Genomic DNA, 27,140 nt, shown 5'->3' on the forward strand with positions numbered 1-27,140 from the left:
CCCAGGTACCCAAACACACATGCTTACCCTGAAGGGTCATCACAAAGCTTCTTGATAACTTGAGCCAGAGTGAACAAGCTGCGGTTTATATTGCAGCCTTCCTTCAGTCGCACACCTAAGCATCACAGCAATTTAAGAGAGGTTTTTATTTAATACAGTGTTGAAAATCTTTTTTAAACTGTCAAATTTCAAAATGCTGAGCTATGCTCAGAGCTTACATCCCAAATGCCACAATGCACTAGGATCCATCAGCCTCTAGTAGTGAACCCTTTGAAATAGCCTCGATACATAGAATCAACCAGGTTGGAAGGGACCTCCAAGATCAGCCAGGCCAACCTAGCACCCAGCCCTAGCCAGTCAACTAGACCATGGCACTAAGTGCCTCATCCAGTCTCCTCTTGAACACCTCCAGGGACGGTGACTCCACCACCTCCCTGGGCAGCCCATTCCAATGCCAATCACTCTCTCTGGCAACAACTTCCTCCTAACATCCAGCCTGTACCTTCCCTGGCACAACTTGAGACTGTGTCCCCTTGTTCTATTGCTGGTTGCCTGGGAGAAGAGACCAACCCCCATCTGGCTACAGGTAGTTGTAGACAGCAATGAGGTCAGCCCTGAGCCTCCTCTTCTCCAGGCTAAACAACCCCAGCTCCCTCATCAGAAGAGCTTATCACACATACATAAAGAATATTTACATAGTTACTATCTGGAGCCCTAAGAACCTTTTATTTCCTACTTAGAATTTACAAATGTCCATATTTACATCTTTAAGTACAACAAACTCCCCTTAGATCAATGTTAGTTTTTTTTCTTTGTAAAAGAGGGTATTAACTTCTATTGCCCATGGGTCCCTTGTTTTTTTTCATCATCAAGGCATTTTTTGCACAGCCTTGTGCTGTCATTGTCAACAATCAAGCTTCTTCTCAGCTCAAGTGAGCCATCTATTCATTCCTCACCTTTACATGAGTCCCTACAAGCTCCTAACAATTTCTTTACTACAGGTGAATCTTTACTGAATCATCTCCATTCAATTAATTCAGTGCATGCTAGTTGCTGGACCTGCAATTCTAGGAAGCCATACTACTACCCAGTTGTTTGCACTTTAGAGCATTTTCAAGGTTTTCTTGAGTAGAGTGTGACCTACAGAGAAGAGAGATTTCTAGAGAACACAGGAGCACACAGATAAGTTCCCCATCATAATTTTTCATAAGGCTTAACTAACAGAGCAGTCATGAGGATAGCCTTGTTTAACACCCACCTTCAGATCCTGTTTGACTAGCTCTTTCACTGCCTGCCAGATCCACCAAGTTCTGCAAATTAAATACTTCACAGGTTAATTCTGAGGCAATTTAGTTTCTGTTTCTCTTAATTCTAAACCTCTTAAGAATGTTCATGAACTGAAAGACACTTAGGACAAAGCGAGAGCTCCATCACTACTGGAAGCTACTGCACACATACCCATCAATACTTCCAAGGTACATCAGGCCATAGAGTAAGTTTGTATTAACTCTGTTATACCACTCTGAATAGCATTTCTAACTTCCAAGGCAACTCTCCCTAACCTCAGTAACAGGATAAATACATTTCTCAGTATAGAAGAGCTCACTACAGACTCAAGCTGTAACAGGCTCTGGAGTCACAGACCATGTGGTCCAATCTTTCTTGGAAAAGGAGAGCCTATGAAACTATCTAGCACCCTGTCCTGAGTCAGCTGTATGTCTCTCCTTGCCTGTCATTCTAGAATGAGGATAAGGAGGAAACTAAAGGCAAAGTATCAATCTGAAATTTGTTCAGAGTCAACTATGACTTCATAGCACACCATAATGATCTGTCTGAGCAAGTAGCCCTCACTCACTGCTTTCCATTTTAAGAGAATGAAGTCCTGTGCTAACTCCAAGCAGCAACAGACCAAACCCCTTTCCCTCCACTAGGCAAGGTTACTCTAAAGTTAGCTAGAACAGATATACAGGGTGGAGGAGGGGGTACAGCACAATAATGGACCCCATAAGCTACAGTAAGAAAAAGAGTAGGTAGCAGTTTGCTCAAGTACTGTATGAGCAGTGCTTAACAATCAGATCCTAGAGCTTTCACATGAAGCCAGAAGAGAAAGCCCTTTTCACAAGGCACATGAGTGACTTGATGCCATTCTCAGTTCTGAAGAGTGCTCATGCAGGTTTTAGCAAGTTGGAATGCTTTCATATTATTTTCACTCCTCCAGTTGACTTAGATTTCTCAAAAAGCCAAAGTGCTTCCATAGAGATAATCCCTCTATACTTCCAGCTTAGGATATTTCATGTACTGGTAATCTACCAAATGCTAACTGGGGCTACCCTTGGAAAAACTTATTTTCTGGCTATTGCAGCTCTAATGGTCTTTACCCTTGGAAAAACTTATTTTCTGTCTACTGCAGCTCTTGTGGTCTTTTAACAACTAAACCTGAGGATAAGAGAAACCTTAAGGTTACCCACTTCACAAGTTACTCCACTGAGCTTGTCAATGGCCAGGAATTGTCAGCAGCAGCTGAAGCTTTGTTGTGTTTAACAAACTGTAAGAGCAATCTGATAATAGCACCTCATGCTCCCAGGAAGGGCAGAATGCTCCCCAGGAGCTACTCCCATGTTGGAATGCCCTTTGGTGGAAAGGGCAGCTGTCACCTGCTTGGGTGACAGCTCAGGAGTCTCCCTTTGTGCAGATGATCAGAAACATCATTTCAGATTAGTATTCTGTAAGTTAAAAGTATGTTTGTACTGTCAGTATGAAGTAACATTGTTATCTCAAACAAGTGATAACACTAACATCCATACATAAATGTTTAACAACTTGGAGCACAGCTTACCAAGTGGGAAACCATGACTGCTCCATCACAGCTTGCATTTGCAGGGTCGCTTCTTTCTCTGCTTTCAATTATCTAGAAGAAAGTGTAACAAAGTTTTTCCTCACTTCAAATTGAAGCCCCTCCTAATAGTGCAACAGTTCTTACCATTCGGAAGATGGTGTGGGAGCGGCTGCTGTGTTCATTCATTTTGGTTTCTCCATAATGGCGATTTCCTGTCCAAAAAAGCAGCATTGGAATACTTAACACTCTGATCATAGAATCAACCAGGTTGGAAGAGACCTCCAAGATCAGCCAGGCCAACCTAGCACCCAGCCCTAGCCAGTCAACCAGACCATGGCACTAAGTGCCTCATCCAGCCCCTTCTTGAACGCCTCCAGGGATGGTGCCTCCACCACCTCCCTGGGCAGCCCATTCCAATGCCAATCACTCTCTCTGGCAAGAGCTTCCTCCTAACATCCAGCCTATACCTCCCCCAGCACAACTTGAGACTGTGTCCCCTTGTTCTATTGCTGGTTGCCTGGCAGAAGAGACCAACCCCCACCTGGCTACAACCTCCCTTCAAGTAGTTGTAGACAGCAATGAGGTCACCCCTGAGCCTTCTCTTCCCCAGGCTAAACACCCCCAGCTCCCTCAACCTCTCCTCATAGGGTTTGTGTTCCAGGCCCCTCACCAGCCTTGTTGCCCTTCTCTGGACACGTTCCAGCACCTCAACATGTCTCTTGAATTGAGGAGCCCAGAACTGGACACAGGACTCAAGGTGTGGCCTGACCTGTGTTGAGTACAGGGGAAGAATAACCTCCCTGATAAAATGGAGATGATGCAAAAAGCACAGACTACAAACCATCAGAAAAAGGTTACCTTCTGAATAGAATCTCCAAAGGGACACTCCACAAATCTAAATACACTTAATATATTGCTTGAAATATATTCACTGCTTTTTGAAGATCTCATCAGCCAGTGTTGGCTCAACAACACTGTTGTTGTGGCCAGGAGGAGGTTGCTCTTTTCTCTCAGGTGGCCAGCACCAGAACGAGAGGACACAGCCTCAAGCTATGCCAGGGGAAATTTAGGCTGGAGGTGAGGAGAAAGTTCTTCACTGAGAGAGTCATTGGACACTGGAATGGGCTGCCCGGGGAGGTGGTGGAGTTGCCGTCCCTGGAGCTGTTCAAGGCAGGATTGGACGTGGCACTTGGTGCCATGGTCTAGCCTTGAGCTCTGTGGTAAAGGGTTGGACTTGATGATCTGTGAGGTCTCTTCCAACCCTGATGATACTGTGTGTGTGAACTTACGTTCTCCTTTTCTGATCCACTCCATCGTTTCTTCAGGGGACACCACCACCTCTTCTATAAGGTCTTCTACAAATACATTCCTCTGAAGAGTAAAAACAGCAATAGGTTTTTCTGAACTCTAAAACTCACTTCAGTACTCTACTTAAATTAGCATTACAAGCAATTACTGTAATATTCATTCAAGCAATTACTGCAATATTCATTCTAGCTTTCTCCCAACATCAGTCAAATGTCTTTTTACTCCAGATGAAGAAGGACAAAGTTTAGTTCTTGACTGGAACTGTAGCCTAAAGGCACAGAGAATTGAACTGAGATCCACAGAGTTTCCTAAAAATAAAATGAACAGAAATATCCCTCTGGACATTTTCTGAGGCAATCCAAGAGTACTTCTCAGTAAATGCTGCAATGCCATAAGGATACAACTGATAAATCTCCCCTTTGCTCAAGTTCTCAAATCACTCATTGTTTAGGGCATAGAAAGAAAGCTAAACACCAATCAAGCAACCAGTTTCTCAGTGTAACAAAGCTTTATCAAGAAACTGAAGATGACATTAATAGCTTTGTCTCTACTGATTGTCTTAGAGCAGAGTTGTAACCTGGTACTTACTCCATGACTACAGTAGAAGTGTACACTCTGTAGATGATATGTAGATTGTATTAGAATAACTCTGTCTGCTGAAGACTTGTATAATCACATTTAGCTATAACTTTAATACCACAGTTATAGAGGTGTTATTAGCTATTAAAACTCCTGACTATTCATAGTCAAAGTGAAATAAGACACTGGAAATGTGAAATAAAACTATCTTGGAAAGCTGAAAGGATTAGCTTAACATTTACACACATTCATTAAGCACTTCTGTTCATAACAATCAACCAGGTTGGAAAAGACCTCTAGGATTGAGTCCAACCCATCAATTAACTAAACCATGGCACTAAGTGCCTCATCCAGTCCTTCTTGAACATCTCCAGGGATGGGGTCTCCACCACCTCCCTGGGCAGCCCATTCCAATGCCAATCACTCTTTCTGTGAAGAATTTCTTCCTAATGTCCAGACTGAACCTGCCCTGGCACAGCTTGAGACTCTGTTCTCTTGTTCTGCCTCTGGGTGCCTGGGAGAGGAGACCAATCCTGCCTGGCTACAACCTCCCTTCAGGTGGCTGTAGGGAGCAATGGGGTCTCCCCTGAGCCTCCTCTTCTCCAGGCTGAACACTCCCAGCTCCCTCAGCCTCTCCTCACAGGGCTGTATTCCAGCCCCCTCACCAGCCTTGCTGCCCTTCTCTAAGCACATTCCAGCACCTCAACAACTTTCTTAAACTGAATGGCCCAGAACTGGATACAGGACTCAAGGTGTGGCCTAACCAGTGCTGAGTACAGAGGCAAAAGGACTGCCCTGATCCTGCTGGCCACACCATTCCTGATCCAGGCCAGGACGCCGTTGGCATTCTTGGCCACCTGGGCACACTACATTGTATCCTGCTAATTTTGAAGATAACAATTACCCAGGTTGACACAGACAAGTTTTGAACTAGATGCCTCTGAAGGCCTTTTTTAACTTAGCTACTACTTCTATTCCAAGCAGATACAATATTTCCATAACTTAACATCCACTCACATTAACATCTTCACGAATTCCCAGAGGCTTCTTTTTCCTGATGTCACAAAGTAAGTCCGTAATTGTTTCATTGTATATTTCCATGTAAGAGACTCTCAGCAAGAATTCTCTCTCTGGAATCTAAGAGGAAAACAGCCAAAACAAACCCAAGTCAAAAAAAACCCAACAAAACAAACATTATTAGTCCTTTCCATCGCTTCAGTGGAATTTCTCACCTCACAAATAACTTGGAAAATGTGTTGAATTGCCTTCGGGATGACGCCTACAGAGTCTTTATTTCCCATCATAGTGAATGATTTCCCTGAAGCTGTCTGTCCATATGCAAAAATTGTGCCTAGGAAGAGGTATAAGTTTTATTAATTACTGATGAAATACATGGGACAAACAGGACTTAAACACAATTTTAAGACTTACCATTGTATCCCTGGACAGCTGACTGTATAATTGAATTGGCAACATCTTCGTACAGGTGGTCAGTGCTGTCACTTGAGTGGAAAACATGGTCTTAAGAAAAGAAAAGTGAAATAAGGCACGTGAACCCATTGTAACACAACTCAAAAACAAGCTGCCATCTCACTGAATTTGAAGTCAGCAACGCCGAGTTGACATCAGACCAGAATCATAGAATCAACCAGGTTGGAAGAGACCTCCAAGATCATCCAGTCCACCCTAGCACCCAGCCCTATCCAATCAACCAGACCATGGCACTAAGTGCCTCATCCAGGCTTTGCTTGAACACCTCCAGGGGCAGTGACTCCACCACCTCCCTGGGCAGCCCATTCCAATGCAAATCACTCTCCCTGGCAAGAACTTCCTCCTAACATCCAGCCTAGACTTGCCCTGGCACAACTTGAGACTGTGTCCCCTTGTTCTGTTGCTGATTGTCTGGGAGAAGAGGCCACCCCCCCACCTGGCTACAATGTCCCTTCAAGTAGTTGTAGACAGCAATTAAGTCACCCCTGAGCCTCCAGAGGTTAATTCAGACAAGTATTTGTGATAACTACTAACACAGACATCTTCCAGTATTTCTTTTTACCAAAAAACCCTGAAACCCAAGAAAGATATGATAAACAGACAAGTCAAGCTAAGAAGGATGGACATAGTTAAACAGCGATCCCATTTAGTCCTAAACCTGTGTCTGGTCTATCGACGAGGCTTGTAATTCTGACAAGACAGGCTACTTATTAAACTCCACCTTGGAGCATGCTTTTATTGAATGCATACTCTAACAAAAAATATTTCAAGTGGCCACATTCTTCTTAACGAGTGGATCAATAGGAAGAGATTCAAAGCAAGGCAGCAAAGGAAAGAAACTCACTGTTAGAAAACTTTGCCGCTAGTTAAGAGATAAAATTTTTAGACGTAAAAGTAGCTTTAACTAACATAGGTAACGGTGAAGCCTTGAGCTCAGAAGGGGGAACGTTAACTGTTTGCAGGTGCAAATAGGCAGAGAAGAATATCCACATGCCTCAGCTTCACAGTATCACAGTATCATCAGGGTTGGAAGAGACCTCACAGATCATCAAGTCCAACCCTTTACCACAGAGCTCAAGGCTAGACCATGGCACCAAGTGCCACGTCCAATCCTGCCTTGAACAGCCCCAGGGACGGCGACTCCACCACCTCCCCGGGCAGCCCATTCCAGTGTCCAATGACTCTCTCAGTGAAGAACTTTCTCCTCACCTCCAGCCTAAATTTCCCCTGGCACAGCTTGAGGCTGTGTCCTCTTGTTCTGGCGCTGGCCACCTGAGAGAAGAGAGCAACCTCCTCCCGGCCACAACCTCCCCTCAGGTAGTTGTAGACAGCAATAAGGTCACCCCTGAGCCTCCTCTTCTCCAGGCTAACCAATCCCAGCTCCCTCAGCCTCTCCTCATAGGGCTGTGCTCAAGGCCTCTCCCCAGCCTCGTCGCCCTTCTCTGGACACGCTCAAGCATCTCAATGTCCTTCCTAAACTGGGGGGCCCAGAACTGAACACAGTACTCAAGGTGTGGTCTAAGCAGTGCAGAGTACAGAGGCAGAATGACCTCCCTGCTCCTGCTGACCACACCATTCCTGATGCAGGCCAGGATGCCACTGGCTCTCTTGGCCACCTGGGCACACTGCTGGCTCATGTTCAGGCGGGTATCAATCAGCACCCCCAGATCCCTTTCTGTTTGGCTGCTCTCCAGCCACTCCGACCCCAGACTGTATCTCTGCATGGGGTTGTTGTAGCCAAAGTGCAGCACCAGCACTTGGAGCTATTGAAGCCATCCCATTGGACTCTGCCCATCTGTCCAGGCGGTCAAGGTCCCGCTGCAGAGCCCTTCTGCCCTCCAACTCAATCACATCTGCCCCCAGCTTGGTGTCATCTGCAAACTTGCTGATGACTGACTCTATGCCCTCATCCAGATCATCTATGAAGATGTTAAAGAGGATGGGGCCCAGCACAGATCCCTGAGGGACACCACTAGTGACAGCTGCCAGCTGGATGTGGCACCATTCACCACTACTCTCTGGGTCCGGCCCTCCAGCCAGTTCCTAACCCAGCACAGAGTGTTGCCATCCAAGCCATGGGCTGACAGCTTAGCCAGCAGTTTGCTGTGGGGGACAGTGTCAAAGGCCTTGCTGAAGTCCAGCTTCTGGCGGTACGGACCCATGAGACGCAGGGATCACGACTGCAATGCTGCGGCAAGGCCAGAAGGTGGCAGCGCAGACCAAACTGTGGAAGGCTTCTGGCTATTGATGCCCGTGTTCACCGTAGTTATAGCTTGTGTATCGCGAAGCCCTATGCAGAGGGACAGTTAACATTGGCCGGCGCCCGCAGCTCCTGCAAAAACCCAATGCGGTCCATGCGTGCTCTGTTAAAAGATATTAGAAAAGTCCTTCCGCAAATCAGCGGTTAGTTATGAGAACCCAGCATCCCCACTGGTCACTTTCCCTTCCGGATTTGGGCTCCCGCATCCTCTTCAGCCTAAACGCTCTGGACTAGTCGCAGTCTAATCCACTTGTAGCTGAAATTCACACGAAAGGAACACAGATCGTGTGTTCCAAAAGCACGCCACAGCATAAGCCAGAACACGAAAAAGCAATGTCCACGACGAAGCTGACTTAAAAAGCACTCTTATGGCAATGATTAAAGGATAAATCCCGTCTGTCCCAGGGGCACTCCATCAGAATTATGAAGGTGAAAAAGAGAGCTCAAGGGTATCTCGCAAAGCGACCCATTTACGCTACAAGCAGTGGAGTATAAAGGTCCATGCAAGCATCAGAATAAAACCAACGCTTTCGTATTCTTACCGTAGCTAAATATTTTTGTGCCATTCACTTCGGAAACGGTATTACTTTCACTCTTCCAGTGAAGCGACAGTTTATCTCCTAGGGCCGTTTCTCTAGAAACAAAGAGGGTGTCTTATTAACTTTGAGGAGGCTGGGACTGGGCTCCCGTAATGCAGATCCACCCCTCACGGCGAGGCCTCCTTCCGGCCATCGCCGGTCCCGTTTGCTCAGGTTTGTCTCCTTCCTCCACGGGGACGGCGGCCGCATTTATGCCCCTGCCTCCCGCTCCTCGCAGCGCTGTAGCGGCATCCCGGGATACCAAGCTGAGAGTGCAAACGGCCGGGGAAGCCGAGGAGTCCCGAGCAACGCTTCAGCTTCCCCTCTGGTCGGGCACCTCGAGTGCAGCCATCCCGCCTGCACAGAGCCTCACCTGGCGATGAGCGGGCGCACACGCACGCAGACCGTCACGGCGCCCTCCTCTGCGGTCGACATCGCCGGTGCCGGCGGTTCCGCTGACTCCCTCACCGTCCTGCAGCCGTGCGCAGAACGCCGAGCCCCAACCGCCGCCCAACTTCAAACTGCTCCGGAGGCCGCTGCTATTGGCCCACGCCGGGCAAACGCCACCTTGGAGCGTACCACTCGCCGGGAGCTCAGGGGGGAGCACGGGAAAAGCCTAGTGCGAGCTGGGGGGTTGAACAGGCGCTGACGTCTCCCGACACCACCCCCCTCCCCTCTGGTTTGGCCAGCGTCCTGCCGTGGTAGGGGCCAGGGCTGCGGTGCCATGTGGGTGCTAGCGGCAGGCTGGCCGCTGAATCTAGGCAGGGTGCTTGCACCCGCGGCAAGTGACAGTGTTCATGTAACTAGGGTAGGGGGGGCTTGCTTGTTTGTTTCTTTTGTTTAATTAGAACGTATAGAGATAGTGAAGTGCGGGTTAGAAAAATAACGTCAACGTTGGGTGGGAGGTAGTTGGCTAAGTGGGAGATGTCTTAAGAAAGTTCTTCACTGAACGGGTTCTCAAACAGGCTCTGCAGGGAGGGGGTTTAATCCCGGTCCTTGTGTTATAAATTGAGAATGACTCAAAATCAAAGTGTCCAGATTACAGATTTATTCAATTAGGCAAGTAGAATATGAGCAAAGTTACAGCGCTGGACGACAGGGGAGTCACCGCTCCGCCAACTGTCATGTTTCTTAATTAGCCTATATTTATACTGTGTTGTCTGCGTTGTTCCGCCCTGCAAACTACATAAATCCATCCTTTCTGCGCATGTTCCTTCTTTTGGGTTAGGGTCTTCCTTCCCTTCTGCTGGTCGTTGAGGATGAATTAAGCAGTCCTCCTCAGGTGTCCTCTGGTTAACCCATCTCCAAATATGGGTTTCCTTTGGCTGGTTAATGTCCCGAATCCCATATGTGGCATGTTCTCTCAAAATTAAGGATGTACCTAAAGCTTAGTCCTTGAAATGTGACTGATTAATGTCCCGAGTCCCATATGTGGCATGTTCTCTCTTATCTCAAAATTAAGGATGTACCTAAAGCTTAGTCCTTGAAATATGACTGATTAATGTCCCGAGTCCCATATGTGGCATGTATCACAGTATCACAGTATCATCAGGGTTGGAAGAGACCTCACAGATCATCAAGTCCAACCCTTTACCACAGAGCTCAAGGCTAGACCATGGCACCAAGTGCCACGTCCAACCTTGCCTTAAAGTGCCCCAGGGACGGCGACTCCACCACCTCCCCGGGCAGCCCATTCCAGTGTCCAATGACTCTCTCAGTGAAGAACTTTCTCCTCACCTCCAGCCTAAATCTCCCCTGGCGCAGCCTGAGGCTGTGTCCTCTCGTTCTGGTGCTGGCCACCTGAGAGAAGAGAGCAACCTCCTCCTGGCCACAACCACCCCTCAGGCAGTTGTAGACAGCAATAAGGTCACCCCTGAGCCTCCTCTTCTCCAGGCTAACCAATCCCAGCTCCCTCAGCCCAGCTCCTTCTCTTATCTCAAAATTAAGGATGTACCTAAAGCTTAGTTCTTGAAATTTTTAGCAATTAGCTAGCTTATTCTTTGCACATTACCATATATAGCATGACCTCTGCAGTTAGGCATATTTCCTGATTTGCAACAGCTGTTTGCAGCTAGGCATACTTAACACTCTATTAAAATGTTTCTTTATTAAACAATTACAATTACCTATTACACTTGGAGGTGTTTGGAAGGCGCAGCGATGTGGTGCTGAGGGATATGGTTTAGCAACAGGCTTTACGGTAGGGTGAGATTATAGTTGTACTCATTGATCTTAAAGGTCTTTTCCAGCTGAAACGATTGTGTGATTCTACTCCACTGTGTTGTCTCCTGGTGAAAACAGTGCTGCCTTCACCAGGGCTGGTGGCACAGGGTGTAGGGGACAGGGAAGGTAGCTCCAAAGAAGAGCTCACAGAAGTAAAAAAAAGACACGTGCTCCAGTTGCGTTTCTTGTAAAGACAACTAATTAATGATTAATTTCTGAAAATACTATTCATGTAATTTTTTAAACTAAAAATATCCCCCCCCCCATAGTTTAATCATTATCCGCCTCTTCATCATCTTCCTCAGCGTCTTCCTCATCTTCTTCTTCCTCAGCTTCATCTAAAACTGCTTCTTTTGAGGCCTTGAAAGCCAATTCTTCTTCCAGAGTGGGGTCTCTTGTTTCGGTGACTTCTGGCCCACTGGGGTATTCAGCTTGCACTGGCAGTGGCAGTGCAGGAGTGTGGTTCTCTGGACTGTATTTATGACCCCAGCCAAAGTAGATGTTATCAAATTTCCTGAAAAAGAAAAGTGAAAGATCACAAATTCTCCCCCCCCCCTCAGGAAAATATCAGTGGAGATGATGTCAGGCTTTCTTCATAGTATCATAGTAGTATCATAGTATCATCAGGGTTGGAAGAGACCTCACAGATCATCAAGTCCAACCCTTTACCACAGAGCTCAAGGCTAGAACATGGCACCAAGTGCCACGTCCAACCTTGCCTTAAACAGCTCCAGGGACGGTGACTCCACCACCTCCCTGGGCAGCCCATTCCAGTGTCTTACTTTATAGTGCAGAAAGTCACTGTGCTGCAGATAGGCTATAACAGAAACATTTCACTGCTGTAGCTTAATACACCTTGCACTTAAAAAAATCTCAAATGCAAACATGATGAAGGCTGTACTCTATTACAACACAACTGCAACTTCATACTGGTAACATAGTGCTATTTCTGCCACCAACTCCAGTGCCCATTAGTAACTGCACCATGTGTAGTGGAAAAGAATGAACATTAGAACACAGCTGTTTCTCTTAAAAATGCATCAGACTCAAGAATACAGGCTTTAAATTGAGGACTGTGCCCTAATACTAATTGGGCATTTACATCCAGTACTAACAGTGTGGCCAGCAGGATGAGGGAGGTTATTCTGCCCCTGTACTCAGCACTGGTCAGGCCACACCTTGAGTATTGTGTCCAGTTCTGGGCCCCTCAATTCAAGAGAGATGTTAAGGTGCTGGAACGTGTCCAGAGAAGGGCGACAAAGCTGGTGAGGGGCCTGGAGCACAAATCCTATGAGGAGAGGTTGAGGGAGATGGGGGTGTGCAGCCTGGAGAAGAGGAGTCTTAGGGGGGACCTCATTGCTGTCTACAACTACCTGAAGGGAGGTTGTAGGCAGGTGAGGGTTGGTCTCTTCTCCCAGACAACCAGCAACAGAAGAAGGGGACACAGTCTCAAGTTGTGCTGGGGGAGGTCTAGCCTGGATGTTAGGAGGAAGCTCTTGCCAGAGAGAGTGATTGGCATTGGAATGGGCTGCCCAGGGAGGTGGTACCATCCCTGGAGGTGTTGAAGAAAAGCCTGGATGAGGCACTTGGTGCCATGGTTTAGTTGACTGGCTAGGACTGGGTGCTAGGTTGGACTGGCTGATCTTGGAGGTCTCTTCCAACCTGGTTGATTCTATGATCCATTAACTTTATTGCAGCCTTTCTAGTGACTGCTCATTTTCGCTCTTAAATACTTTTTTAGTGTTGTCATGCACCTCTAAGTGGCCTTCTCCGTCAGTCTCTGGAATATTAGTAAAGCAATTTTGATGTCATTACAGAGGTACCTGTGTGGAGCATACACAGCCTGTGGTGTAACCATGTCAGTTCCTCACCTGCCAGATGCAAAGGCGTATGCTCCAGGCCACCAGTTAGACTGGAGGATTGCAACAGCATGTTGTGGGATCAGGTTTGTAGAAGCCTGAGCTGTCCAGGCAGGGATGTTTTGAATTCCTGGAGGCAGCCAAACACACAGTCTATAAATAAATTTACTGTTAAACCTCTACAAATCATTTAAGACTGAGCTACAAGACTTTCCCAGAATTCAAGTAATGCTGACATTATGTTGTATGTTAGAGGAGCCAGAATTCAGAAACAATAAATGTAGGTACTGTGTTTGAACAGGTGGTTTGGATGTTTGGGTAGGTAGCACAGGAATACTAATAGAGCCTGAAATTCAGTAGTACTTTCTTTCTTTAGTCAGGGACTTGACTTGTTTAGTTGCTTATGGATACATTACGTAGCTACATTTCACCTGGATCAAAGAATGGAGAGTAGGAAAATAATTTCCTATTGGTGTAATCTAATATTCAGGTTCCTCTACTCCCATAATTTGCTACAGTAGCATGCTATAGGATCTAAATATTTATTTGTGTATGTATGCTTGTGCATATGTATTTATTTATTTACTCGTGCACATTGCCTAAAAAGATGACAGGAAAATAGCTGAATGTAGTGAGCTGTCTTGAACTTGCAGTAGCCTTGCAAATCTGAGGTATTTTCCTGTTATTATTAACTAGTGAACCAAATAGTTTTTGTTTTAAACCAAATAATTTTAATTTGGTTTTGATCAATTTTGTAAAAGAATGTGCTTACCCTATAGAGGCAAACTATATTGCTTCATGAAGCATCAGAATGCTCTAACTTCAACTGTTTCCTACCCATCAACATTCCTAGTGGCTCTCTATCAATAAAACTTCACTTTCCATGAAGAATACCTTCATCTTCAGAGAGAGGAGTAAGAAGAGGTGGTCCTATTTCTTGCTGTAGTGCCTCTGGCTCCTCTGCTTTCTCCTCTTCGTCTTCATCATCATTATCTTCTTCTTCTTCTTCTTCTTCTTCCCCCTCAGATTTCTTAAAAGGATTAAGCCAAACACAGCGACCCTGTAATTGATATGGGAAAATAATAAATACAAGTAGCAATCACTGAAGGAATACCAGGCAGATGTAACAACTGCCTCATGTGCATGCACACAAGGTTAAGGTGGAAGGGGGAGAAAAATAAAACAGATATATTCAGTACTTGGTATACTGTTGGCATAATATTGTTTCCTCTTGTAGAGTGTTGCCTATATTACTCATTCCTCCCTTATCCTTGCTTACTATTCAGAATAACCTTTTACCTTTGTCATCAGCTTTTTGTTATTTTGAAGTCTTCAGTTACTTGTCAATTTGATTATAGCCTTGCTAGATACCAGTTACTACAAACTAAGAGGCTTAACTTAGAAATTTTGAACCTTCCTTTTAAAGTCTGCTTTGTTGTTTAGCTACCAGTCAAAAGAACACACCAAAATATTCTTAGGATTTTAATGCATATAGACCTAATTTTCACAAGTATTGTTTTTTGCTGGTAATTTTAAAGCTTATTTCCTGCCATTCCTGTTATTTTACACTGGCATTCTTGAACTGGTAGACTAGTCAGCAAGTCATCCAGCAATGATCATGAAATTAGTAATACGTCTTTCCAGCACTAGTCTGATATCACAAATTGCTAAGCTTTTTCATTTGCATATTTGGGAGGAGAAAGTAAGCAGTAAATAATAAACCAGGAAAAAAAACATCAAAGAAGTTCCATTCAGCACACATACATCTCTGCATTTTAGCCTCCTACCCAGGAAAAGAGAATTTCACAGTATCACAGTATCACCAAGGTTGGAAGAGACCTCATAGATCGTCAAGTCCAACCCTTTACCACAGAGCTCAAGGCTAGACCATGGCACCAAGTGCCACGTCCAATCCTGCCTTGAACAGCTCCAGGGACGGCGACTCCACCACCTCCCTGGGCAGCCCATTCCAGTGTCCAATGACTCTCTCAGTGAAGAACTTTCTCCTCACCTCCAGCCTAAATTTCCCCTGGTGTAGCTTGAGGGAAACATTTTTTAACACATTTTTGTCAAGTAAGGTCTTCAAAAGAGAAAAGGAAATATGGAAGATTACCAGAAATCACTGTCTGTCAAGGCCTAACTCCATGCTCTATTTATAAAGGCAGTTTTCACTCTCAAGGACACACTGCTGAACAAAGTACTAAAGCTAGAAGGTTCCTAAAAGTCTATAAATATATGCTATATGTAAGCATGTGCAATATATTTATATGTTAAATGCTATAGAAAATATATTTCCTGCAGAAAGATCTTTCAGCCCAATCACCTTTCTGGTGAGTAGTTCAAATGTGCAGGTGAGGAGTGCTCCTTACATTCTGGAACCCTATTGGTACTACAGTGTGGATGGTATCCAAACTACATACCTGCTGTAGAATACTCTGTGTGTGATGTACCCATGTGGAGAGTGAATCCACCATTTCAGCCACAGAAAGAGGCTGAAAATCGGGGTTTTCTTCATATGTGCCTCTTCCTCCCTCCTCCTCCTCCTCCTCCTCCTCCTCTTCTTCCTCCTCTGCAAACTGGTAAAATCCAATGGGAGATATCTGGGTTCCTGCTGAGATCCGAGCTATCTGTGCACGCAGGTAATTTGCCTCATTTCCAGGGAAAGGAGGAAAGCTCACCACAGGAGCATCCAGCCTACCAGTGAAGAACTTCTTGATTTTCCTGGCACAGACAATCTGGGCTGGTGTCACTGGGGGCAACTTCACCCAGGGTGTGCCTGGCTCATTACAGACAAAGTAGACATATTTATTAGCCCCGGTCCCATTTTCTTCTTTTGGGATGACAGGTGGGGGCTTATAGGTGGACTCTGGTGGTTTGTCTTCTTTTTCTTTCTCGTCATCTTCATCTTCAATCTCATCTACCTCTTTCCCTCCTTCCTCGGTAGGTTCTTCCTCTTCTGTTTCCTCCTCCTCTTCCCCTTCCTGGCACTGCACTTCAGCTATAATGTAGTTCATCTCCAAGCCCAGAATTTTGCCCCAGAAACGACAAGTCTGGATTGGCTGAACATTAATTAGATTTTTAAGGGCAAGGAATATGTGATAGGTTTCATCTTTGCTCAAGCCAATTCCAGCCTGTTCGAAATAAAAGGCTGTTTCCATCACATTAGGTAGTGGGGTATCTTCCTGGGAAAGAAGATCCAGAGTTAATCTGAAGAATAGTTTAATTAGCTATTTGAAAAATTAAACATGTTATCCACTAAACATTATACTTCACTTTTCTGTAGTGCCACTCATTCTCTCAAAGTACTTTGAAGAGGTTCATTCACTATGTCTACCACTGTCATTTAGACAAAAATGCCACCTTAGGGCTAAAGAGTAGAACACAGATGGACTACTGCTTTTGGAATACACAATGGCAAAGTTCAAACTCCTAATGCCTGTGAATTAAAGAAAGTTACACAAGATATGCAAAGAGTTTAGTGCTAGGGCGTGTCAACTATTTAAGAAGGCTTGATGCCCACAGTGTCACTGTGTTTCCTTGGGGAAAATCTAATACCTAGCTCACATACTTCAAAATCAGAGCAGCACTGTTTCTCTGGAGTGAATCCTTTTCTTTTGAAAACCTTGGCATAAAGCTCCCTACATTATTAACAATCCTGTCCCTTGCATGGGGGCAGGTGATCATATGTCACACAGAGATACTAGAAGTTGTATGCAGCAGGGCAGGGGATTTGACAGAGTAATGCTAGTTTCATCTGGAATTTCAGGCTACTTACATCAAAGCAAGGTAGACAGGAGTATGAGAAAGTAAAGTTCCTTCCTGAAATACCCCACTAATTTTACCATCATATGCTGTTACTGTGTAAGAAGGAATAGGCTATGGAAAAGATGAAAGACTATCTCTCCTGTTGTTAGCATCTGTCATTCTGCAGTGGCAATTCATCTGAATACATACTGTTAACCTCATATGAAAATCAACATCTTGTTGATTAGTTTCCTTTCATTATCATAAGAACTCTCTTAATTTTTATTGGGTAAAAGTGCTTCTGCATATAAACAACTGAATGCTGAAAAATCTTCTGTTGTAAGAAGTGATTTTTAGTTCCAGTAATTTTTCATTACAACTGTTTTCTTTTTTCTTTTGAGTTGGAGAAGGACAGGCTGGAACCACAGCTGGAGTTGGAAGGATCATGAAATTATTTATTCTCTATTTTACAGTAGCAGTTATGCACAAGATTCTTGAACTAGTGTCCACAGTTATGGTCACTTAGGGTAAAGAACTGTCACTTTTAGATAAAGAAATTTGCATGCAATATTCCATACTGAACTTGGCCTTATAGGAGATATTGTAAACTTTACTTTCTGTTCATTATCTCTAGAATACCTATAATTTTAAAGGCTCTGGATAGGACTTGATGATCTCAAAGGTTTCTTCCAAACTTAACAGTTCTATGATTCTATGATTAGATTTACACCAGGAAAAAAAATCCCAACTAAGGAACCAGATGAGTTTTCTTCACGAGACTGAGCTATGAAAAGGGTGCATGTTACTCTGGCTGCAACTATTTATAAGGTTGGGTGAGGCAATACTAGAAAGGAGACCGATCCCTTCCTCCTTTCCCTCCTCGCCATCCTCCCACCCACTCCCTGGTATATATGATACCTATTTTTCTCCATTAATAACTCACTGGCTCTTCTTCTAGTTCATCTGCTTCTCCATTTCCTTTGAGGAACAAAGCTTTACGCTTTTCTGCAGCTTCAAATGTTGGAAGAATCTCATGTTCATCTCGAAGAGTGTCCATTTTTTTCTGAAACTGAGCCCGCTTCACATCCTTGCTGATGTTCTCAATGATGTCTACTGCATTTGTGGGCTTTTCATCCAGAATCTTTGTTAGCATATTAGCAAGATGATCGTATCTGTTACATACATGCAAATATTATTGGCCTACTACACAAAAGTTTTAGATGGTTATGTTTTTAATATCAAAAGTAGAAGCTAATTACCTGGAACTCTGCAGAAACCATTGGAATATTTAGATGAAAGAGGATCATGGAGCATTACAGTAAATTAAACTAGAGACTAACCTGATTATAATATACTTAGAATAGTCCCATCTTCCATTTTTGCTATCACAGTATCACAGTATCATCAGGGTTGGAAGAGACCTCACAGATCATCAAGTCCAACCCTTTACCACAGAGCTCAAGGCTAGACCATGGCACCAAGTGCCACGTCCAATCCTGCCTTGAACAGCTCCAGGGACGGCGACTCCACCACCTCCCTGGGCAGCCCATTCCAGTGTCCAATGACTCTCTCAGGGAAGAACTTTCTCCTCACCTCGAGCCTAAATTTCCCCTGGCATAGCTTGAGGCTGTGTCCTCTTGTTCTGGTGCTGGCCACCTGAGAGAAGAGAGCAACCTCCTCCTGGCCACAACCTCCCTTCAGGTAGTTGTAGACAGCAATAAGGTCTCCCCTGAGCCTCCTCTTCTCCAGGCTAACCAATCCCAGCTCCCTCAGCCTCTCCTCGTAGGGCTGTGCTCAAGGCCTCTCCCCAGCCTCGTCGCCCTTCTCTGGACACGCTCAAGCATCTCAATGTCCCTTCTAAACTGGGGGGCCCAGAACTGAACACAGCACTCAAGGTGTGGTCTAACCAGTGCAGAGTACAGGGGCAGAATGACCTCCCTGCTCCAGCTATATACCACACCAGCCTCAGGAGCTGAAGCTGAAATTAAACTTAATCAAAGCAATTCCCCTTTGAACTTTAAAAACTTCCTTAGGAATTCTGATTCCGAGAGATGCTGGACCCACGCAAGGATCACACAGCAATGAACAGCTTCTCCTGTTCTCTAGATCCCCCTTGCTATCTCTCCCTTTCTTAACATAACCCTTTCTTCTTGGAGCAACACTGCTTTTCTCTCCACTCCTACCTTCTACACCTTTCAGTCGTGTCCCTTTCTCAGACTTACAGGTTCAGGCCAGACGTTGTGCTGCTCTTCAGTAAATAGGCTTTTGCATTCTCAACTGCCAGCGTCCGGGATTCGGGGTCGGGTATCTCATCATCATACGGGCTGAATCCTGGCTGATAAAGACCATAACCTGGTTCGTGTGGCTGGTAAGGGCCATGCCTGTGTTCGTAGGCCCGATATGGAGCTTGTCCTGGTGCGTGCCTCTGGCTCCCACTTTCTCTTTGGTCTTGATCTTGGTCGAGTTCTTGGGGATTATCCTTGCCTTGCTCTTGCCCGTCCTGAGCGACAGCCGGGGACGGGGGCTCCCTGGGAGGCTCAGCCATAGCCTAGTCCAGGGTTGCGGGCCGGAGCGGGGACACTACGGCGCCCCACACCCGCTGCCAGCTCCAGTGGTCGCACAGCAACGGCTGCGGCCGCGGGGCGGAGCGGCGCCGGGGTGCGGGCGGCGCCGTTGCTAGGTACGCCGGCTGCGGCGTGGGCGTTTATGGGGAGGGGCGGGGGCCGCGCTGGGTCTCTCCGCGCGGGAGAGCGGCCGCTGGCGGCGAGAGCGAGCTGTTGGCGCAGGTGCCCGCCGCCGCTTCAGCCTGCCGCGGGGCTCCCTGAGGGGCGCTCAGCGGGCTGAGGGCGGCCCTGGCGGGCAGGCTGGGCGCCTTGCCCGGGCGGCAAACCCTTGCAAACCGCCCGTGTCCGCTTTGCCAGCGGGGTTTTGTGTGTCAGTCTGCTAGAGGGTAGGGAAGCTTTACGTCGGCATCTGGACGGGTTAGACCAATGGGTCAAGGCGAAGTGTATGAAGCTCAACGAGGCCTAGTGCTGTGTGCTGCAGCTGAGTCGCAACAGCCTCATGGTAATCTACAGACGTGGGGGTATGTGGTTGAAAAGTTGCAGCACCTTGGGGTATTGGTTGGCTGTCGACTGAACATGAATCAGCAGTGTGCCCAGGTGGCTAAGAAAGCCAGTGGCATCCTGGCTTCAACTAGAAACTCGGTGGGCAGCAGGAGCAGGGGGTGCTCATCCCCCTCAGCACTGGTGAGGCTATACCTTGAGTTGTTCAGGTGTGGGCCACTCGCTGTAGGAAGCGCACTGAGGTGCTGGAGCGTGTCCAGAGAAGGACAACAAGGCTGGTGAAGGGCCTGGAGCACCTGGGCTATGAGGAGAGCCTGAGGGAATTGGGGGTGTTCAGTCTGGAGAAGAGGAGGCTGAGGAGAGACCTCATTGCTCTCTACAACCACCTGCAGAGAGGTTGGAGTGAGGAGAGGGCAGACTCTTCTCCTTGGTGGCAGGCAACAGGACGAGAGGAAACGGTTTCAAGCTGTACCAAAGAAGGTTTAGGCTGAATATTAGGAAATGTTTCTTTATTGAAAGGGTTATCAAATATTGGAATGGTCTTCCCAGAGTAGTGGTGAAATGATATTCTTGGAGGTGTTCACAAAACACATAGATGTGGCACTTGAGGATGTGTTTTAGTGAGCGCGGTGGTGTGGGGTTGATGGTTGGACTCGTGATCTTGGAGATCTTTCCCAACTTGAATGATTCTACAAATCTTGAAGTGCTGTTAGTATTCTGTCTTGAACATTTGTGGGTCAAGAATTGTTCAGATCTCTGCTGAGAGCAGAAGAATGGATCTTCACAAGCTTCATTTTGATTTGAGAAGAAATAAGTGGCACTCATTTGCTTTCGTTGCATTTAGCAGGGAATCTTGTACTCAGTTTAATCTGCATTTTGGTGGTGATATTTTCCCCATGTTATTCCCATGAGGTACAAAGTTTTTTTTTTTTCTTAGAAGGAGAAAAATACTACAAAAATCAGTAATTACTTTTAAAAATTGTATTCACAGATTCAAGGAAAGAACAGGTGTAACTGAAGTCAAATGAAGGAGTTCTGATGAGAAAACACCTTTGTCATGTGAGATACTACCAGTGTTAAGGAGACAGCTGGCCATGGTGTGAGTAACTTCTGTTTATAATAGTATTCAAACACTAAAGTGTGAAGAACAAATGTTGCATGAGAGGAAGAACCTGATCATTTCTATTAATTTAGTTACTCAAGGTTTGTTTTGTAGGAATATAGTAGAGCAGTGCCTTATGTAGTTCCTTCAGGTATTATGTGCTGCAGTGCTATTGACCTATATTCAAAATTATGCAAATTTCCAGAGCCCTCATCTCATGGGTGAGATTTACTTGCCTTGTCTCCTTAATTTATTGAAAGTCAGGCCATTAAGAGCTTCTACTGTTTTGAGTGAAACTAAACACATACCTAGCATTAAACAAACCAGTTCTAAAACAATTCTATAGAGTTCCCCCCTCAAAAGGCCTCTTAAGGAGTCACATTTTAGCAAATATCTACAGCTGGCCCAAGGGTTCCCTGACAGTTGAACAGGGGAAAGAATACTCTCTTAGTGTATCCATGTAAAGGAGTTTTGTGTGACAAGGTTTTGGTAGCTGGAGGTGCTACTTTGGGTGGCTGCTGTGAGAAGCTGCTAGAAACTTCACTGATGTCTGATAGAGCCATGGCCAGCCAGCTGTGAGGTAGACACACCACTAGCTAAGGCCAAGCCTATCAGTGGTAGTACTTCAGTGACAACCTAAGGAGAGGAAAACTGCTCAACAAAACTGTAGTGGAAGACAGGAATGACAATATTTAAGACAAGCAATTCAGCTAATGCTGTTGTCAGTGGCTGGAGGAGAGATTCCCCTGCAACCTGTGGTAAAGACCATGATGTGGCAGTCTGTCCTCCCGCAGCTGGAGTAGGTGGATATCTGAAAGAGGCTGTGACCATGAGGGAAGCCTGCAGGAGGCTTCTAGCAGAGCCTGTGGAAAGAGGAGCCCATTCTAGAGCAGGTTGGCTGGCAGGACTTGTGACCCCAAGAGGAACACATGATGGAGCAGCTAGTTCCTGAGGTACTTTGTAAGTGATGCAGATTGGAGCAGTTTGTGAAGAACTAGTCCATGGGAAGGACTCACAGTGGAGAAATTCATGGAAGGCTGTCACCTCTGGGAAGGAGCTCACATTGGAGCAGGGGAAGAGTGTGAGGAGTCTTTTCCCTGAGGAAGCAGACACAGTGTGATAAACTTGCCACAAACCATAGAATCCTGGAGTGGTTTAGGTTGTAAGGGACCTTAAAGCTCATCCAGTTCCACCCCCCTACCATAGGCAGGGACACCTCCCACTAGAACAGGTTGCTCAAGGCCTCATCCAACCTGGCCTTGAACACTTCCAGGGAGGGAGCATACACAACCTCCCTGGGCAACCTGTGCCAGTGTATCACCACCCTCACTTTAAAGAAACCTTTCCTAACATCTAGTTTGAATCTCCCCTCTTCCAGTTTAAACTCATTACCCCTTGTCTTGTCATTACAAGACCTTGTAAATAGAATATTCCCTCCCTAGCATTCTGTCATGTTTTTTTTTAAAGAGAGCCAACAGAAATTACACTCTCAAATCAAAATTTGAGAGAAAATTACAGAATAATATTTAGAGAGAGAAAATACAGAGCTAGACATTACAAAGCAATTACCCCATCCATGGCAAACCCCCTTGAATTTTTCTCCATCCCCAAAAAACTAAATCTGATACTCCCCAGTGCTCCAATCCTCCCCCCCGCCCCCAATGCCTCTGCCATCCAAAGAGGCCTAAACAAGCCATCGAGCCTCTGGAGGCCTACTGCTCATGTGTTCTTCCCTGATAAAGTGGCTCTCACCACACACATAGGGGAGGAGGAAAGGAGAGCGAGCTGACCTTGTTGTGAGTCTATAAAGAGATAGCAGAATTATGGGATTGAATAACAATCTTCTAGTCCCCAGAACATTTTTTAACCTTATAGTCTCAACCTGGGACATCTTCCTGTAGGCCCCCTTTAGATACTGGAAGGCCACTCCAAGGTCTCTTAGAAGCCTTCTCTTCTCCAGGCTGCAGAGCCCCAACTCTTGTAGCCTGTCCTCGTAGCAGAGGACATTTTCTGTCCTCATACACTGCTGGTGACAGGGAGGTAGAAAAAATCTGGAGTGAAGTTGTGCCTGGGAAGAAGGAAGAGGAGTCCTTAAGATCTGGTTTTGTTTCTCATTATCCTACTCTGGCTTGTTTGCTAATAAATTAAATTGATTTTCTGCAAGTCAACATTATTTTGCTTGTGAATGTAATCACTGAAAGAGCTCCCTATGTCTCTCTATCTCAGACTGTGAGACTTCCATTATATCTTCTTTCTGTGCTCTGTTGAGGGGGAGTAATAGAGCACCTGGTGTCGAAGGTTAACACACTGCAATGCTGTAAAAATCTCAGCAAGACAACCAATTAAGGTGCTAAGTTGTGTTGAATAAAGTAGTGCAATACCTGAACTGATAATACTTCACTGACATCCATAGATTGGTTAATGGAACTTTGAAAAAAATGCAGGATTTTTCTGGCTATTAGAAGCAACCAGGAAAAAAATCTCAGATGGAACATTTCAAGTTTCTCTTAAGCTCTGAGAGAGTAAATGCCAGAAGGTATCGTGGAGGATTCTGACCTGTTCTGAAACAACAGCAAAACATATGTTTTAACGTCCATTACTAGACTGAGCGTTCATATGAAGAATTAAAACCTTTCTGTGTTCTTATGATTCCAGCAAGTAAGACTATCAATATATTCTGTTGGGTTTCGACTTGTAGAGGTTTTATTGTTGACCTCCTGGGCTTTACAAGGCGTTTTGCAGAAATTGCACGTTGCCTGCAGAGGGCGGTACAGCACTTGTAGATTACCTGTTCATTCGTTTTTATTTGCTATCCATGTCATACTTGGATAAAATCTTGATTTGTTTAGTAATTGGCATCGCTCAGAATTGTGTGGACTTTATCTTTCTGCCTTTGATGTTCTGTGAAGAAACTGCTCAAGAGAGGGCAATGACTTGACTTTCAGTCTGGTTCAGCAAAGGAAGAGGAAACTAGAGGCACCTCTGTTGCATGTGTTAGGAAACGTGTAAAATAGTGTGTGAGGGCATAGAAGGATGTTTCAGCAAGGTGCTATGATCACCTCATGTGTTGCTATAGAAAAACTGGAAGTGGATATTTGCAATATTACTGCAGAAACTTAACTCTGAATGCTCCTAGTAGCATGGGTTAATGAACTGAACAGTAACTGTGGTGTTTTCTCTTTCCAAATGAGATATGCTTATGGTTTGTGTTGTTTCTACTGTGACAAAGTAGCAATGATCTTATGTCCTATGGATTCAAGTCTGTTTTTTGGAAGTCCTTTTTATTTTCCAACCTTTACTCTTGCCTGTTGCTGATGTCAAAGTGGAGATCCAAAGGTGGCATAAAATGGTGCATGCTGAACTGGACATTTGTTGCATTTCTATATGGCTTCATTGGTGAATCTTGAACATGCTCCCACTGGGAAGAGAATCTGAATAGTGTCTCATGTCAAGTGACAATCCTCCTATGCCCCACTCTTTTCTGTGTGAACAACTACTGAACTGGAAAAGCCAAGTTCAAGTGCTGTGTATGTCTTCCTGCAAGAATTCTTTTATCACCAGACCACTAAGTAGCACCTGTAACTACTGAGGTGAAGCTGCTCTTCACTGTGTAGCAAGCGCTTTTAACTGAATTCCAGTGAGCTAGGATTCAGGTGCTATTGCAGCCTGTGCAAAGCTTGTTCTAGCAAGTGGCTGCCAGGTGTGCTGACAGGTCATTAAGGGAAGGCATAATTAGTAGATTTTATGCCATACCAAATCCAGTAGGTTTTAAACTGTATACCATGCACAAAAGTACCTGAGCACACAAGGATGAACTTTAGGTCTTCCTTTACACTCTGTTTCTGAATTAAATACTTGTGCTCATTCTGACTTCTAAATGATTTCAAGAGTAAGGAGGAAAAATGCTTGCAAAATGCAGGTTCTCTCTTGTCACCTTTGTTAATTCTCAAGAAAAAAATTACATAACTACTTCTGAATCTCTTATATCTCTGCTCAGAAACCAGTGACCTTTTCTTCTGAGGTTTCAAAAAATCACAGGCAAACTTAATGCTTAGTTAAACCTACAGCAAATGGTTTTAATTGTGTAACAGAGCTTTCTCTTTCTTTTTCTTTCCCTTTAAAAAAAACAACTCAGAGATGATCAAAGTGTATTTTTGCATCACTTTCAGAATATCCATTTGATTGAAATTCTTTTTGTGTTACTTTGAATAGCAAGTTCCTGTTAGATATGCAAGTGTATAAAAAGTGAACATTAGTTTGTGAGTCTTCAAGAGGAGTAGATGCCCATACAAGATCATCTTAAAATTTGGCAGTGCCTGTAGCTAACACAAAAAAAGGTTATCATTAAGTAATCAGTGCTTGTATGCTGCATTCTTTTTCTGTAGGGCTTGATTCTTTTCTCTTCTTTGGTTGTATGCTGAAGTCCAACTGTATTCCTTAGGTGGTCATATCGATTAGATTAGTGCTGGCAATCTGAGGTAGTATTTTTGAAGATCAGAGAGACTGTCATCTTCTGCAGGGGCCTGATAGGAAATGCATATGATGCTTTGGAAAGAATATAATTTCTTGAGATCTATGCTGGCTTTTGCTGTTATTGAAGTCAGTGGGAGTTTTGCTACTGAATTCTGTGATAAGGTCCTTTGTTCATAGAATCAACCAGGTTGGAGGAGACCTCCAAGATCAGCCAGGCCAACCTAGCACCCAGCCCTAGCCAATCAACTAGACCATGGCACTAAGTGCCTCATCCAGGCTTTTCTTCAACACCTCCAGGGATGGTGACTCCACCACCTCCCTGGGCAGCCCATTCCAATGCCAAACACTCTCTCTGGCAACAACTTCCTCCTAACATCCAGCCTAGACTTCCCCTGGCACAACTTGAGACTGTGTCCCCTTGTTCTGTTGCTGGTTGCCTGGCAGAAAAGATCAACCCCCACCTGGCTACAGCCTCCCTTCAGGTAGTTGTAGACAGCAATGAGGTCTTGTTTCATTATCCTTTTTAAAAAAATCTTGACCAGGCTGTATGCTGGGAGACAAACTGATTTCAGCCTGACTTTCAGTAGGGAGTTCTTGTAGTTAAGTTTGCATATGAGTTTGCATCCTGAAGTGTGAATTCTCTGAGTTCAGACAATCTCTGTGAGTTAAAGGATAATGTTCAGTAGATGTTTAACTGTAACTGCAGTGGCAGCAATATTGGTGTAGACCAGCAAAATTTGAAGAGAGCGACTCCTTTTATCCCATCATTGTCTGCAAACTTGCAAGCTTGGCAGGTCCTGGGGTCCATTTGAGAGAGCTGCTGGTGGCACCTGGACCCGGTTACTCTCAGTCCCAGTTTGGGTCTTCCCTGCCACTGCTGAGGCAGCGTTGCTTCCACGCATCCCTGTCTTGTGGCACCTGTGTCTTGAAACATTTCTGAGTTTGGTGGCTTTGCCACTCGTCTTGAGCTTCTGCTGCTTTGATCTACACTATCAGATATTGCTTGCAGCCTCAGGAGACAGCTGAGAGCAGAGAAATCCAGCAAGGGATCACTGCTGAATACCTGTCTCACCTCCGTGAGTAAAACCTGCTGTTCCCTTAATTCTCTGCTCAGCCTGATTGATAGTGACGTAAAGCTGTGTTCATAGCTTAGCCTTTTCCATTTCCTGACTCCCTGAATCTCTAGATTTGTCCATAACATCCTTTTGAAGAATTCCGTATCAAACTAGAATCTGTAAATAAACCTAAACTAGTTTTGTGTATGGTTTGGGGATGGGGCTTTAGGATAGATAAAATAATTCAATTTTTGTAGTTCCTGACTTGGCCACATTAATTCCCTGCCTCCATGACAATGACACATTAGCATAATCGAGACAATTACAGCCCAGTCTTTTACATACACCATGTCTTGTTTTTCCCCTGGGGGAGGTGTTCCACTATCTTTCCTCCCTTGTGGGAGGCATCCTGAAGCTGTGGGAGTGAAGGTCAAATGCTTCTACACAGCTCATTATTTTTTTCTTTCACATTGGATTCCCACACCAACCATTTTCTCTGGAGATAATTTCTGTAAGTTCAAATACTTTTTTTTCACTGTAAATTGAACATCTAGGTTTAGTCTCAAT

The 27,140-nt window shown here is 45.1% G+C and overlaps 2 protein-coding genes and 1 long non-coding RNA gene across 7 annotated transcripts in view; 1 reads left to right on the forward strand and 2 right to left on the reverse strand.

The window, feature by feature from the left end:
- CENPE (centromere protein E) overlaps positions 1-9,568 on the reverse strand; it is a 43,121-nt gene extending 33,553 nt beyond the window's left edge. The window contains 10 exon segments of the mRNA XM_064148423.1: positions 28-115; positions 1,259-1,310; positions 2,837-2,908; positions 2,981-3,048; positions 4,126-4,207; positions 5,741-5,860; positions 5,956-6,074; positions 6,155-6,244; positions 9,017-9,108; positions 9,426-9,568. Coding sequence (XP_064004493.1) covers positions 28-115; positions 1,259-1,310; positions 2,837-2,908; positions 2,981-3,048; positions 4,126-4,207; positions 5,741-5,860; positions 5,956-6,074; positions 6,155-6,244; positions 9,017-9,108; positions 9,426-9,487 — 845 coding nt within the window. The 5' untranslated portion in view covers positions 9,488-9,568.
- Positions 9,569-11,133: 1,565 nt separating this feature from the next.
- On the reverse strand, positions 11,134-19,423 carry LOC135178450 (radial spoke head protein 4 homolog A-like). Its single transcript, XM_064149385.1, has 6 exons — positions 19,101-19,423; positions 17,822-18,050; positions 15,555-16,316; positions 14,029-14,194; positions 13,147-13,264; positions 11,134-11,789 (listed from the first exon to the last, which is right to left on the reverse strand). The coding sequence occupies exons 1-6, from the start codon at positions 19,421-19,423 to the stop codon at positions 11,546-11,548; spliced, it is 1,842 nt and encodes a 613-aa protein (XP_064005455.1). The 3' UTR covers positions 11,134-11,545.
- A 201-nt stretch (positions 19,424-19,624) lies between these two features.
- The window catches only part of LOC135177997 (uncharacterized), a 70,785-nt gene continuing 63,269 nt past the window's right edge, over positions 19,625-27,140 (forward strand). For 3 of the 5 annotated variants that reach the window (XR_010303301.1, XR_010303297.1, XR_010303299.1), the window contains exons 1-2: positions 19,704-19,944; positions 20,935-21,042. This is a non-coding gene — a long non-coding RNA (uncharacterized LOC135177997). Of the gene's footprint in view, positions 19,665-19,703; positions 19,964-20,934; positions 21,043-27,140 lie in introns of those variants that run through there. The other 2 variants (XR_010303300.1, XR_010303298.1) reach the window with 2 other exon arrangements.

This window comes from Pogoniulus pusillus, chromosome 9, assembly GCF_015220805.1.
Source record: "Pogoniulus pusillus isolate bPogPus1 chromosome 9, bPogPus1.pri, whole genome shotgun sequence".
NCBI lineage: Eukaryota > Metazoa > Chordata > Aves > Piciformes > Lybiidae > Pogoniulus > Pogoniulus pusillus.